General features: G+C 32.8%; 2 protein-coding genes across 4 annotated transcripts; one reads left to right on the top strand and one right to left on the bottom strand.

Annotated features, from left to right (window-relative positions):
* Window positions 1-1523: 1523 nt before the first annotated feature.
* On the top strand, window positions 1524-4532 carry Bm5738 (the record flags this gene model as incomplete). 2 transcript variants are annotated; one of them, XM_001898455.1, is made up of 10 exons in its annotated part: window positions 1524-1572; window positions 2032-2188; window positions 2284-2364; window positions 2479-2594; window positions 2668-2763; window positions 2830-2950; window positions 3177-3357; window positions 3535-3686; window positions 3973-4240; window positions 4368-4532. In XM_001898455.1, the coding sequence occupies 10 exons, from the start codon at window positions 1524-1526 to the stop codon at window positions 4530-4532; spliced, it is 1386 nt and encodes a 461-aa protein (XP_001898490.1). The 2 variants fall into 2 exon arrangements, with proteins under 2 accessions (XP_001898490.1, XP_042929030.1); XM_043073096.1 differs by lacking the exon at window positions 3973-4240 and having other exon boundaries at window positions 4368-4383.
* A 576-nt stretch (window positions 4533-5108) lies between these two features.
* Window positions 5109-12820, bottom strand: Bma-chs-1 (the record flags this gene model as incomplete). 2 transcript variants are annotated; one of them, XM_001898456.2, is made up of 25 exons in its annotated part: window positions 5109-5269; window positions 5585-5654; window positions 5800-5978; window positions 6175-6340; window positions 6486-6656; window positions 6831-7043; window positions 7123-7241; window positions 7698-7796; window positions 7905-8094; window positions 8382-8498; window positions 8573-8749; window positions 8835-9034; window positions 9143-9353; window positions 9413-9566; window positions 9658-9760; window positions 9851-9936; window positions 9981-10144; window positions 10244-10325; window positions 10415-10753; window positions 10934-11103; window positions 11256-11472; window positions 11598-11764; window positions 11822-11964; window positions 12209-12347; window positions 12692-12820. In XM_001898456.2, 25 exons carry the CDS (start codon window positions 12818-12820, stop codon window positions 5109-5111), a joined length of 3966 nt encoding a protein of 1321 aa, XP_001898491.2. The 2 variants fall into 2 exon arrangements, with proteins under 2 accessions (XP_001898491.2, XP_042929029.1); XM_043073095.1 differs by having other exon boundaries at window positions 9851-9921.
* Window positions 12821-15935: the final 3115 nt, after the last annotated feature.

Below are 15935 nucleotides of genomic sequence, written 5' to 3'. Positions count from 1 at the left end.
ATTTAAATTTTCAATCCAACTTTAAGGCTCAAATAATTTGAATGAAGTATAAGAAAATGTAGGGAAAAAAAAGACACTGTTCGTTACCCATGATTACTGCAGATATGTCATACTTCAGTTTTCGTAAGATGACATGCTAGAGAAATTTCAGTTGCCGAATCTGATATTCCAAGAAAAACAAAACAAGAAATAAGAAATAAAAGCGTAAATGTTTAAGATTGGTCTGCGCTTTTTCCGGTTTCAATTTATGTGAAACTGAACAATTCTTGCAGAAAACAATGAGAATTCCTCCTTTAAATTTCAGAACGATTTCCCAAACCTCAAAAGTTACATTTATTTAAATGCAAACAATGCTTCAACAGGTTTTCAGGTTTTCTTTCTTCATTTCTCATCTATAAACTTAAATATATGCAATACGAACGATATGTTCCGAACAAACGATGACTGCTGAACGGGGTTTCATTCAACCTGAAATATCCTGCTGGTACGGACACAAGAGATTACGAATCTGAAATTCATGATTTACGAGAATGAGTCATTTCAAATTAGATTCATTCCTCTTAAAATTAATGTGCAGTGTCGTGGAAGATTTAAAAAATTTTATTCTTATTTTGGGAGAGATTTACTGATGTAGGGGAGATTTGCTTCATGTAGACATTAATACAGCACTGGAATGTGACGTGAACGAAACCAAAAACTTTGGTACGAAAGTACGAATCGTTCAGATTGTCTATATGTTCCCCAAATTTCTGCAAATGCAATGCAACTATTTCGGTATACTCTCTCGAAGATCGAAATATACTGAAATCTATTCAAGGAACTGTCGCACTGATTTGAAGTATAATCAAAAGAATGTCTGAGGAAGAGAAGAAAGCAATGATAATATTTGGGAAAGTGAAATATTCGTTGGGCAAATTTCACATTCATTAAGAGGCAGAAAATTTAGTTTAAAATACTGCCTGAAAGTAGCTTAGCTTATTCATGTTCATTAATTTATATGAATCAATTATTTCACTTCATTTTTGTCACAATTTCACGTACTTAGCTAATTGCTAGTTCTGTAATGAGTAATTAGAACAATTGGCAATCGATCATCACTTCCGACAATAATAGAAACCATCCGACATGATACTTTTAGAGTTCTATCAATTTCTGAATTAACTTAATTATAGTATGTTTATATAAGAGATTGTTTAAGTATCCCATGATGGATTTACACTCAGAAAGTGATGTGAGTTACTTCTGCAAATTCTAGACTCATTTGTTGGGTAAATCTGTCCCATGTTGACAAAGTAACCAACTGTGGTTACTGGATACATCTCCATGACAACTGCTCTTAAATTTTCTACATCTCCTTGCTGTCGCTGGTTAGCCTTTCCTCATGCTTTAATCATCATGGTGCATCAGATCATCTCGATCTGTGAATGTTATCAGTAATATTTCCATTCTTCCAGCAGAAAATGATCAATTTTCTATTTCAGATATTAGTTGTGAATATTCAATTAATAATTTCAAATAGTTTAATGAAAGGACGAAAAGAGTCGAGAAATGTGTTAGCTTCTTATGGACAAGGTTTTTTTTTCCTCATTATATTTATGCGTATTAATTTATTATAAAGTGAAAAATAAGAGAAGATATCTATCTGATCACTACACTCAAATATTGATTTCCGTATCAGCAACTGCTTCTTGTTGGTATTTATGTCAAATATTCTTCTATCACTGAGTGCAATAAGTACAAAAAAATTCACAATTGTTTTCAAATGCTCAATGTTTTGCGTGTAGTATACAAATGCAAACTTTCTAGCAATTGCAATATAGCATATTTAGTAATTATATGTGTCCTTAGACGACAGTGTTAATTCAAGTGAAGTTATTTTTTTTTTAATTTGAGAACAGTCAAGATTTCAAAACTGGAACTGAAACTAAGTTCAAATTAATACGACAGTGAATCGATGAAGTAACTGAGAAATCCCAAAATGTAGTTCTATTTGAACATTTTCTCTTCCATTTTGGATTTTGTATTTTCTAGTATCACAATCATATCTGTCGATTCGTTACGGAATACTATATGTGACACCTTGGTCATGGCGTTGTAAATTATATTGCAATGGTGCAAACTGCAAGTACTGTTCATGGAAATCATGGTCGCTGAAAGAACAAGCTATTCGAGGATTATATTCCTCATGGTTTGAATATTTTATCAGTTTAATTATAATTAAAAATCAATTGTTGTAATTCCTAATAATAGCAACTGTTGCTGACGATAACAATATTTTTACAGGATTACTCGAAACATTGTGGCAATGTCTCGACCAACTGTTAAAACATTTACTGATGACAATCTCATTGCACAATTCCAAAAGTTCGTTTTGATGTTTCCCAAAAATTGCTTTTCAAACAATCATGAAAAATCTTGATTTTACAGTGGTTTTTGAGGAAATAAAATTTTCATCTGGTACGATTTCTACTATTGCAGAGCAAACATTTGCGCAGTTATCAATCTTCAAATGCTTGGCGAACATGATTCCTGTGGACCGGAGCTACTACCTTCTGGTTTCACATATAATCCGGAAATACTGATGCAGAATGGAAGTAAGCCTAGTGTATCAAAAAAAAAAAAACTTCTACAGCATTTGTTCAACATAAGTATTTCCTACTGTTTCAGTACAGTTTTATAATTTCGTTTGGCCAGATTTTGGAGCTCTTGGAATTGACATTCTTTTGGATATTGTAAAAGTTGTTCACTGCTCTCTGAGACAAGGTATGTTCTCATGATATTTGAGAAGAGCTGAATTGCTTGAAACCATTCATTCTTAAATTTGTTTAGGAAAGGTAGCTATACATTGTCATGCAGGACTTGGCCGTACAGGTGTTGTTATTGCTGCTTATATGATTTGGGCCGAACATTTCACATACACAGAAGCCATCAGTCGTGTTAGGACTGCAAGGTAATACTTCTTTGTGTTCAAAATCAGAGAGCTAAAATTAAAAAAAAAAAATTAAAATGTAATTGTAATTAATGGCAAATGAATTCAGGAGGATGAAGAAAATTTAGATGACCTTTCAAATTTGATATTGATAATCTTGTTTAAATCTTTAGAATTTCTAAATTGAATTTTAATTTGAATGCGGCATATTTGACGCAAGGTATTTTCAAATCAATTTATACGATAGGCCAAATTCGGTGCAGAGCAGAAAGCAAATTAGGATGGTAAAAGACTTTGGAATGTTTTTGGAGAAACATGGTGCAGCTTTGCCACATGAAGCAGGAATGGTACACTTAAATGATTACATGCACATGCAGGTGAAAATTCTCTCTAGCAGTCAAGCCCGGAAATATCATCATATTCCTAAGGTACAACTTACTAATCTTCTAATTGATAATTAATATCTTTTTAAAGAATGAGTTGTAATGATCTTTAATCTTACGACATCCTTCAACATTCATTTTACAAAATGAAATAGGAAATTCACTTCAGAAGCTGTAATTAGCTGTAATTTACTTCGCAAAATAACTTATTGTGAGTGAAAGGTGTTGCATGCAGCGATGGAAGAACTGCTGCTTGTTGTTCATGGTGAACTTGATGGTAGGACACGACAATGGATTACAAACGTCCTAAAATGCACATCAAAGATTGATCGAGAATTTTTGGAAAGATGGCCAGCACGATTGCCAATACCATCGTGAATATTTTAATTCTTAGTATTCAAAATTTAACAAATTTTTACTTACTTTAACCTCTGTTTCATTCCTTTTAATCTTCAATATCCCATGAATATGCATCGTACACTGATATCTCCCATCAACCGAATCATTAATTTTGGTATCGCTGCTGCAATTCTAAGACACTAGCGAAATAGATGTGAATGTTGTGCATGTAGAGAATTTTGATAATTTCAAAATTTAGATGAATTTCAGGGTAACTAAAGTCACATTCAGAATGCATTTACAGACCGTTTAAATGTTTAGGAAAGTGAAATCACAAGAAATTGACATTTGTATATGCGGAGTAATGGAGAATTGCGGTGAAATTTTGGATTCTAGTTGTAAAGATGCAAAAATAATCAAAAACGGTGCATTCCAAATGAATAACTGCACGAAATTCATACGTAACAATTTCCGAGGCAACATGCTTCTGTTACTGCGAACGTTAGATCAGCTGATGAATTCATTCATTAAACCAATTATCCCGAAAGAAGAAATACTTGGTGACCTTCGACGAAACAATCAGCATGCAGTATGTTGCATAAATTAGCTGATGCAAAAGCTATGTTATAGTTTCTAGAAGTAATAATCCAAGCTTTATCTCCAGCACAATGTAGATAAAACATGGAATTTAGCACGAGAGTGGTACATTATTTCAGGACTGGCAATGTTTGAATCGTTACCTTCTGATCACGATGGCATCATTAAGCAGCGGGAATTATATGAACATTGCAAAACTTATTAGCCGTTGGTACCTGGGCGAATCAGCTAATGATGATAATAAGATTACTGTCACTCTGCAAAACCAACTTCAACGAGCTTGATTGAGGTGCGGTTAGTATCGATATCATATTGTTCTTGTAATTCATCTGAATTCCAGATAATCTCAAAATTTTAGATTGCAGATGAAGAGATGATTAATTGTGTATTTGAAAAGCTAATCATACATCAATATCATCATCTCTATGTTTTTCTCTATTTTTGTTTTTTTTTCCTTCCAAAATTATATATTCATCATCCTGCCAAAGAGGTACAGCCAATCCTTCTGTAATAGCAGAGCTATTATGTAATTCTCCTAGTTAATAATTCGAGACGGCTATTATCTTTTTTAATATTGCATTAAAGTATGTAAGTAGAATAAAATACAACATTCATTTTGAATTATAGAACACAACAACTACAACTGATATTATTAATGGGAGTCGAATAATAAAAATATTAAAGCATACTTGAACATGGAATACACGACAAAATGATTTGTTGAACTTCTCCACCTTGTTACAATCAGGTTTCAGCCCCGTCAGCATGGTACATCTCAGAGGAAATGTAAAAATTGTCCACTGAAGTGTAAACTGGAGAAAAATTAAATGAGGAAGAGAAATACAGAAAAAATAGAACTACTAAAGTCTGGAAACTCGTGATACTGCAGATCGATGCATTACTTTCGATTGTTGGAGCTTGTTAAGAACGTTACATGCCGCACGTGTGTCATGATGAAGGCGGATATATCCGTCAGCTCCATGTGCGTTGTAATACAACGTTGCGTCGAACATTTGCTGGGCTAAAACAGATCTTCGATATAAAATGAAGTCAAGGATCGCTATTAGCTATTATAACGGTACCATCACAACAAATGTAGTAGCTGGATGGAAATCATATCATATCATATCGTCCTGTAGCCATGTATTATATCACAATTACCGCAACACATAACCCGCACTTCTCACAAAGCCACTTAAAAGTTAAAATTTATACCAAAATTACAAACATTTACTTCAGATCATCAAAGCTGCTATTTGATAGTGTAACTAAAACTCATTGGAAATTAATGTGTCAGATTTTTGATTGGAATTGAAAGCAACATCTATAAATTTACCATTTTCTTTGATTCTATTCTCATTCTCAAAGTTTTTATTGCTGAAGTCGAAATCTTCCATGCTTGAAACCTGAAGAGAGTAGGAATTAGAAATAGAATTGAATTGAATTTAACGTTGCAAATTCCTCAACGATTGATTTGTAACTATTCAAAGAGAAGTAATCTCATCGAAAAAGGATTATATAGAAAAAAAAAAATTAAATTGCTTAAATCACCTCATGGAAAGCGCCAACTAATGTGGTGATCCTATGAGCAAACATGCCGCATGTCTGAACAACTAAGATTATCAGCAAGAAAGCTATGATGAATAAGCCAATCGGTTCAACTTTTAATGGCTCATCAGTAAGTTCAAATTTTCCTGTCTTCTTGCTCAACTTTGACCACTCGAAACCTTCTGTTAAAATTGTAGTAAATTTAATTCAGTTCAACTGTGATGTTATTCCAAAAAATACTAGCAATGAACCTTGTACTTTCATAACAGATCGAAATGAAGTGCAAAATATTGATGTTTGAATTATATCGCATTATGTAAATGAATCACTAAAAGTTATAATCAAAATACGGAAAGACAGAAAGAAGCAAGCATTTACCGTACGGTTTATATTGAAACGAAAGTATTTCCTTATGCTTTTGTATAAGAAACACAGCTAAAACTAATAGGCCGTTGACAATCAAAACTGAAGATGCAATCCTGTTTCTTAAACTGACTAAACTGGCAACATCTCGTCTCATCTCCTCTTCTGTGAACTCCAATGGCTGCAAAAATTAGCTGTGCTCATTTTTTAATCTTTTCAACGACTTAACAAAACATTCACACCAAATTAACAGTGCAGTTAGCTATACAAAAATAAGAAATATTTCACAAATTGCCTGTATTATTTTACACTTAAAATGACTTTACTTTGAGGTATTGTTCAATCATTCCATTCCAGAATTCATCCTCTGCTGCATTCAATCTTCCACGACTACAAACTTGGAGATATTCAGTATCCATCCATAGAAAACGATTCATGTTTTCTCTCAATACCAGCCTTTTAAAGGGTGTTGAAGGTGATGACGAGAGCACAACATCCTTCAAGAATTACCATTATTCAACTGACCTGATATTGAATACCTTATTTTGCGATAAAGTTTGCGGTGTTGAGAGGATGAACAGAAGAGAAACTAATATTTCGATCCTGAACTTTACTTTACAGAAAAAAAAAAACAAAAACAAAGATAACACATGTGACATCTGTAAATCAACCTTAAGTTCCTGAAGTTCCGTTTTCATATTATCAATTTTTTTTTGTATTTCTTGTACATCAGTAGCAGCAGTAGTAGCAGTAGTAGTAGCAGTAGTAGTAGCTGTTGTTGTTGTTATAGCAGATCTCCATGATGATGTTGATCTCACAAAATCGATCACTTTATGAAGACCAAATCGTTGCAATAGACGACGGAATTCAGTATGGCTTGCATTCTAAAATGTAGTACTTCTCAATAATATCATAATGTGAATAATACAGTATAATATAATTAATGCTGATAGTAGTACTTACATTACCGATTGCAACTGAAGCAGCTTCTCGTGTACCCCAGTTTATAATGTTCAAATTAATTAGTGCATAAAGTGACATAAAGATGTATGTGCATGGTATCATTAGGAAGAATATTAGACCTACAAAAAGCATCTCTATATCAACATTGTCGTAAAAAAAACGATACATTTAAATTACATTCAAATTCTAATACTTTTGCCAGATGGCTGATAAGGTATTCACCAAATAATTTCGTATTTGTAACTAATCTATGTCTAGATCATTTAAGCCATTATGCTAATTCTTTTTTCTCACACCAAAAAACCCTTCTTTGTTAGCAATCTTTGTTTCACGTCATTTAAATGTCCTCTGCCGGATATCTGGTTGTCAGTTCAGTTCTGTATATAAACCTACCATCCTCCATTATAGTTATTAATTTTACATTTTGGAGTGGTTTTTGATATTATTTTAGTGTTTTATAATTATATTATATCTTTCGTTACGCGTTGTTATAATGTTGATTTGTCGGGTTTAATTACCCAAGTTTGAGGCAAAATAAAATATCTGGCAAAAACATCGTCATCAGTAGTATTCACCGTAGAAAATGTTGTGAAATTCCTGTGGATGTAGAATTGCAGCCAGGACGAATATGCCTATCATGCAGAGCACAAAGATTGGAGTAGGAGAAAGCGCAGCTAAAAATAAGGTAAACGTTTGCGTAGTTCTTGAAAAGTAACATAAATAGATCAAGAAATTATAAAAATAAAATAACTGATTGTTTAATAATTCAAAAGTGAAATTACTTTCAAGAATTATCTGATTGGTTGTAGCTATAGCAACAGCAAGCATCACAAAGCCATATATCACAGAAATAAGTTTGGCAAAAATTATCTGAGAATTCGAATCAGCAATGAAACAAAGCCCAATAAAAGTGAGTACAGGTAAAGAGTTGTACAGCAACATTTTGTCCGATTCTGCTTCAAATGTAGATACCTAAATTAAACTACTACTTCTTTCATTCTTTTGACTTCTCTTCAAGCAATTTATACTTTAGGATGATCAGTTGCACTGGTTATCACTTTTTTTTCTTTATTAGATTATCGTGAAGATGATAAAAGTATTATTTGCTATAGATGATTTCACTAGTAATGATCAAATTCATCACCATCATCCCTCTATAACTACATATAGAAATAAGAATTTGATATGGATCCATTTTATCTACCACTTTTTACCTGCATTTAATTTCAACAAGAACTTCTTAAGGTAGAAATGACGACCTGAGCATAAACAAGCATGGTAAATACGATACTTGGAGACAAGAGACTGAAACCAATCACCATTGACTGATACAAAATATACATTCTGGATATGCTGTTATTGCTTTGACAGACGCGCTGGAATAATTTAAAAAGCAAAAATGACAGAGTTTTGTATTATAAGAGAGAAGCACTCATTTCAGTTAGCTTACTTTATAGTCGGCAAGTAAATCGACCGTATTTGCTATGGAAGAGGGAGTCCAACGACGTCGTTGATTGAAAAATTCATGGAAACCTTCAGGTGCATACGTTTCCGCATCTGCAACAGCGGCATACTCGATTCGGTAACCTTGTTTTAGGAGCAGAGTTGATAGCCAACGATCTTCGCCCTTAATAAAATGTGCTGCTCGTAATAATTTGCAAAAAAAAAAAAAACACTTTTCAATGCATTAAGTAGCATGCTTGCTTGCTTGCCTGATCATACTGCACAAAATGACGTGCTTCGGATGCAGTCTTAGTATACTTGTGCATGACGTTATCATCCATCAAAGCAGATGCACGAAAAAGCGAGAAGCAACCGGGAGCACACAATACACATCCGAAAACATGTTCGGCTGCTTTCTGGAACCAATGAGAAATAGCATATTCGAATTTTTGATACCATATCATTATGCCTGAAATATTACACATTGCTATCAGTCATGTCATAGATTTTGCTTTTAATAGTATTGAATTTCTGTCCAAAAATTGAATGAAAGAGGTCAAAAGAGAAATGAAATGACCTTCACCAATAGGATGGATCCGTCCACAAGCACAACCAATCTCATTTTTTGCATTCATCAATCTTAGCAACTTCATCACTGCTGATGGTTCAAATTTTGAATCACCATCAATAGCTAAAATGTATGTATTATCTGCTTCAAGTTGACGATCCTCCACGCTCATGTGAGAATCCATAATTCGATGACCCAGCAGATAATATAGGTACATCACCTGAAAGCTTCTATTATTTACCTGTTTTTTCATTGATTTGATATCAACGAACGAACTACCTGTGACCAACGTTTTTTATGACGAACAAGTTGCTTATCCTTTAGATGGACAAACAGTAAAGTACCTGCTGGTAGACGTACTACCAGCCTTCCACCATAAGCAGTATTAACAAGTACACGGTCATTTTCAGCACTCTCGTTGACACTTTCATTTCTGAAACATCCTTTCGATAGAATGTTTTTACAGGTAAAAACAGTAACAGTAGTAGTAGTCGATAATAATTTATGAAAAGACAAAAACTTGCTGTGTCAATTCCAATAGCAAATGAAAAAAAGTTTGGAAGAAGCCATTGGGAGCACGACCACATTCCATCTGATCTTCCCAAACATCGTCGAAGAATATATGTGCTGCAACTTACTACTAATGCATTTTATACTTTCACATCAACTACATCCAACAATGAACACTACAGGACAAATTAAGTTTATTGCAGTAACCTTCCAATCTATATTTGATATCGTCCGAGCGTCGTCTTTCTATCAACATAAGTGAATGTTCTTTGTCAAGCCTGAAACATGAAATTCTGATCCCAGCTAAAAGTTAGTTTACTTTCTCAAAGAAAAGTACTTTGTGATGGATTTTAGCATTTGCATCATTTCGATTCGTGTTTCGTGCCACATAGTTGCACAAATATATAACGTTACGGTTTTATCAATTTCATCATTGGTTATTCGAAGGTCACCATCATCAACTTCTGCTCCATCAGATGACCAGTGATTATCATCTATTTCCTAAATGAACATTGAAGCTTCAAATATCTGGGTTAATATAAAAGATTGCTAAAAATTTTATGCAACTGAAAAAGGTCACATACACTAGCTAGTGTTTACCTTTTTGTTATGTGAAACTCGATATACTACCAGCGACTGTTCGATTGTCAAACCATTTAACAAAGTTGTGATTGTATCAAATCTTTAATGTAGAACTTCATCACAATAATAACTATTTTGATGCCATCAATTTTATTTAGTTTATATTTTTGTCAATTTAAAATAACTTACACATCGTCATCAGCACTGAATTTAGGTGCTTTGACATGCTGATAAGCCCAGCATAAATAAATTATCAACCAAAGAACACCAAAACATATCTCTGGCAATGAATTTTGTGACACCTTCCAAGCCAAACAGTGCCATCGTAACTCATAAATAGACAAATATCCACGAATGGAACATGCAGGAGTGATGAAACACATTCCAATAAAGATCATTGTAAGCAGTGGTACAACGATCAGAAGTGGATGTAGTACTGCTAGGACTCTCATTGACATTGCTGATAACAGACGTGATATAAACCGTAGGACAAAATTCAGGAAGATAATCCAGAAAGCGAGAGTATATCTGAAGAATGAACTTAGATAATCGGGAAAATGAAAGAGCAAGAATATAACTTTTGATGATTTATAAAAAAAAAAAAAAAAAGACATCTTTTTTTATTTTCAAGTTTGTTGGTTTTTGTTACATTGTCAATCCTTCATTTCAACGAGTCAAAAAAAAAAAAAAAAAAAACAAACCACCTACAAAGCAGTGGTGCTTTCTGAGTCAGTCATTTCAATCAGCGATGTCTTCACAGCTTGAAATGGTACATAACGAAGCTTCACAATCCACACAATTGCACTTGAAGTCAATATGCGCAGCGCTGATATCAAGAATCGTGTCATTGAAGTCATTTTCCTCGTTCCATACTTTAACTGTAAAAAGTGCTAATGAAATTTGCAGGAAGCAAGATGAGTGGAAAACATGAAATTGCTTACCTGAAAAATTTTTCAATCTTGTTGTCAAAATAACATTTAATATGAAATAATTTATAATTAATAATTCAATAAAAGTTTTATTCACATACTTGATACAAATAGTGATAACTCGACATACAGTGACCTTCATTAATCCACAAATCCCAGAAGCCAAATGATGACAAAATTAAACCGAGCGGTAATGCAATGTACTTGAAAAAAGGCACTGCACTTACACTCCACATATAGCAGGAAGCAAATACAACCAAAAACAGCACTGAATAACTACATGAATGCAGTAGTAATTTCAATCGCTTCTTCAGGCTCCTCAATTTTTCGTTATTATTTAAAATTTTGCAATGACACATTGATTGACAATCGTTAGTTACACTATAGTTATACTATTAACTGCCAAATAATCATTAATCTAATATTAATATTAGATTACCTACCATATCGGATTGAACGAACAATGTATCAATTCTTTAATTTTCAGATATAACGGCATAAATACCACATAGACTGATAAAATCAAACAATACAATGGATCCAACGATGGGAAAACATGGAAAAATAAAATTGCCATGCCCATGGATCGGCTACATTCCATCATAAATAGCTGAATAAAAATGAGAATGTTATAAAAAACAATGAAAAGTAATAGATGAAAAGTTACCGTTAATGCTGCTCCTTTCCGTTCTTTCGGATATTTATATATTCTATACAAGGACTGGATGATTGCCATTACATCCGGAATGTTTTGAATAAGCCACAAGGCACACACAACAGATACTGTTACTTCTGTACTTCTTGCCTTCTCTAAAAGTAAGAACGATTTTGCATACAGTAATCACTAAATGTAATTAATTAGCAGTTTTGTTAAAGTTATCTAACCTTTAATTTTCTGGTCAAAGTGCTTGGCCAGAAAATTAAATTGGAAGTCATATGAAACTTCGTGCACAATAGATTTTCTCTGTATATATTTTATGGTGCATTTTGCCATTCTCAATGATATCTATTATTGTTCTTAGAAGTACATAACTTTCATGGAAAAGGAGATAACCTTCTCCAACATGACACTTCTTTTCAAAAGAGCTTCCCGAAGATTTCAACTCGATATTGGTTGCCAATAAAATTACCACAAGCTTTGATATTGCTGCTCCAATGATCAAGAATAAATGTGACACAACAAATATCAGAAACTGAAGAAAACGAAAAGAGCTTTGAGTAGCAAATTCAAAGGTAAACAAGAACAATAAATCTTCTTTTACTCTGAAACAATTTTTTATTTGCCATAAATCTTTCTTTTTTTTTTCAACCTTTTGCTGTAGTGTGTTATAAGTTGAAATACAGTCTACATATTGCTTCTGATTAAGTGAACAGTGATGAGAAAGATTTTAAAAGAGACTAACATGAATGTTTACAAAGTAGAATATCCAGATTGACGATTCTGTTGAATAAATGAAACTTAAAGGTTGAAAGAGTATTGCAAAGAATATGTTTGAAATAACCTTAGTAAAAATGAAATTCATCCGAACTATTTCACCTTGAGAATCAGTAGAGTTTTTACCATCCATGGAGTAAGCTCGTTGTTAAAATGATATTCATGAGAATAGGAACGGAAAACATTCCATCTTGATCTGAGACTATCCCATTTTGCTTTAGATGATGACATTCTGAAGAAAATGGAAAAGCAATGTGAGACTTTTTTGAGTAGCAAAATGCAATGACACACAATAAGTTGAATAGTATAATGAAAATTAAAATAATAGTTGTGTAATGTGCAACACTTTCTATCTTGTTGCAAATGATGAAAGAATGATGCACTGAGATCTAATACTTCCTTCTGACTACGATATTTTAGCGCAAATATCCGACTTATACCATATAATATTCTTTTGTATAATAAAAAACAAATCTATAAAATATTCGATAGATATTGCTCTCTTATGATGTCATACATGGAGGAGTTGCTCATTAGACATCATCTAGAGAGAAGTTTGTCATATTTGCATATCATTTGGACATGGGATTAATGCATTTAGTGTTGCAGAATACACCCATCTTCCAGGCAACTAACTTTCTATCTACTTCTATACAAAGGTAATGTGTATATATACCTGTAGGATAGGATGAAGCTTCATTTATCGATGGCAAAGTTTCCTTACTACAGCGGATGATGGGTCATCGAGTCAATCTGGCAGTAGAAGTAGTGGTAGGATGAAGAAGGTTTGGACAGGATAGCATCAACAGGTGCAATTTCAACTTATTTCAGAGGTGACTGGTAACGTGAAAGGAAGGAGACACCAGGTTTTTTTGGATTTTTGTTAGCATGCCAGATAACTTCATCGACCAATCAATTAGTTTAAGAAGGTGATGTTAAGTGAGAAGGAATTTGTAAATGAAGATATTCAAATTTTGTGCATCGAAATTTTTAAGCAAAGAATGAATTTGCTAGATCGTATGCATAATTCAAGCGTTCTTCAAGTAATATAGTTTGAATTAACAATCAGTTCATCATTTAATTGTGACATTACTTGTAATTCTGTTTATATTTCATACATGGATGATCAATGTTCTTATTTCTGTATGGGTGTAGGAGTCACTTCTAAAATGTATTGCATTAATTTGAAACTTCGTTTGAGTGGTAGCATGAAAATTATAATGAGGTCAAGGATACTCACGCAACCAATGGTCTTTGTCACCTCTCCTCTTTTCCTGCTCCTCGTTCCACCTATTCGCATCTTAATTCGAGATTTCACGCATTATTCTATTTTTCTTGATCATTTTTTATGCCATTTTTTCTGGACACTGTCATCTAATGTGTCCATCATGTTACTATAATAGTTTCAACCGTTTCTATGTTTTGTTCTACCCTTTTACCAACTCTTTTCACATGTACAAACATCAATCTCTAATTAACAGATATTCATTTGAATTAGACCACTTTTATCAAGTTGAAAGAACAAGAAAAACATAGAAGCTTGAATCATCCACTAATTAGATGCCAATTTTCAAAAACTTTTTCTTTATATTTCAATTTTATGAGAACAAACAATCAGATCTGTCTTCAGAATGAAGTGAAGTGATGATCTACGTGTTCTTTCCTCTCTCTATTAATCACTTCAGATTAATTTTCACCTTCATTCTAATTCTTCATCTCCAATTTTTGTCATTTAGAACCCTCATTAAAATGTCTGAAATGTTTAATGGGTTAACAGTTTCATGTCACTAACGTACCACTGTGATTTTTTTCCATATTTAAATTTTTGAAGCAGATGTTAAATTCAACAATACTTTTCTTTGCTAACAGTTCTCGAACACCTCCCACTTTTTGAACTAGTATGATAAAGGGAAAGATTTTGACAAAAGAAATTCAATGGTATTTGAATTTTGCAACAATAAGTAAGAAAGTTTATCAATATTGTTAAGTGTTTCGAAAAATTTAATATCCGTTTCATCTCTCATTCATAAAAATATTGATCATGCGAGAATTTGATTTGAATTGAAATACCGAAAGATATAGAATTAACCTGGAAACTTACCTGAAAGTAGCTTAGCTTATTCATGTACATAAATATAAATAAATCAATTATTTCACTTCATTTTTGTCACAATTTCACGTACTTAGCTAATTGCTAGTTCTGTAATGAGTAATTAGAACAATTAGCAATCGATCATCACTTCCGACAATAATAGAAACCTTCCGACATGATACTTTTAAGATTCTATCAATTTTAAATATTCAGATATTAGTTTCAGTACCAGTGCCATCCACTTTTCATGATTCTTTGGAAGAATGCATAATTTCTGTATTTAATATTATTTTTACATTCAGAACACAGTTTGTAGATGTTATCTTACTACGCACTCGATTTGTTATCGAAAGTGTGATCAGAATTTGTGTTTGAAATGGTGTCGGAATTTAAATCATTTGCTCACACAACGTAACAAACTATAATCACGTCATTCAATCCGGTCCGAGTAACATAGCAGGAATAAAAAAAAAAAAACTGTTCGTCTTGCAGTTTGTCCGCAGTAGTTTTCATCATGACACATTTAACAAAATTTAACTTTCACCAATCTTTTTTACACTGTTGTCCCCACCGATACCCATTCATTCCTAATTCATTTCAATAAGTTGAAAATCAACTTTTTATGATTTCATTACTTTTTCGTTTTGTTTTCCAAGTTAGAATAGCATGAGAACAACTATAATGTATGCATATGCATATATCATTTATGAAAAGCATTCCTAGCAGGAAATCATATTCAAAGCTTCTTTTAGCAAAAGTTTCAACAAAATTTAATGACCGATAAGTTGAAATATTAATGGTTGCAAGTTTGCAACAATAGAGGATTATCAAACAGTATGACACGTTTTGCTTAACTATTTAATGATGACAGATTTTACAATGATTTTTGAAATAAATTTTTTCCCGTGATTTCCTTTTCACTGGATGATTTCTCTCATAAACAATTGTTTTTCTGAAAATTTATGGTTCATACGAATCATTTTCCTCGTTTCTGTGCCTCTCCTCTCTTTGCTTTTTTCACCAGAACTGCATTTCTCGTTATGGACTAAAGAAACATACGTTTTAACATATAACATGAACGAATTGGCATTCGTACTTTGGTTTTGGATGTAAACAACTATTAAAATGGAACATTTGCTTTCTTTTGGACATTTGCATCAGAAGAAAAATACGACAACAAACCCTGTCGTTCGAGATCTAACTTGTAGTATTTCATGAATTTAATCTCTGAAAAAAAAAGTTGAAAATCTTTTG

The sequence above is a fragment of the Brugia malayi genome (genome assembly GCF_000002995.4).
Source record: "Brugia malayi strain FR3 genome assembly, contig: Bm_v4_ChrX_scaffold_001, whole genome shotgun sequence".
Taxonomy (NCBI): Eukaryota; Metazoa; Nematoda; class Chromadorea; order Rhabditida; family Onchocercidae; genus Brugia; species Brugia malayi.
This window is presented reverse-complemented; position numbering and strand designations above follow the sequence as displayed.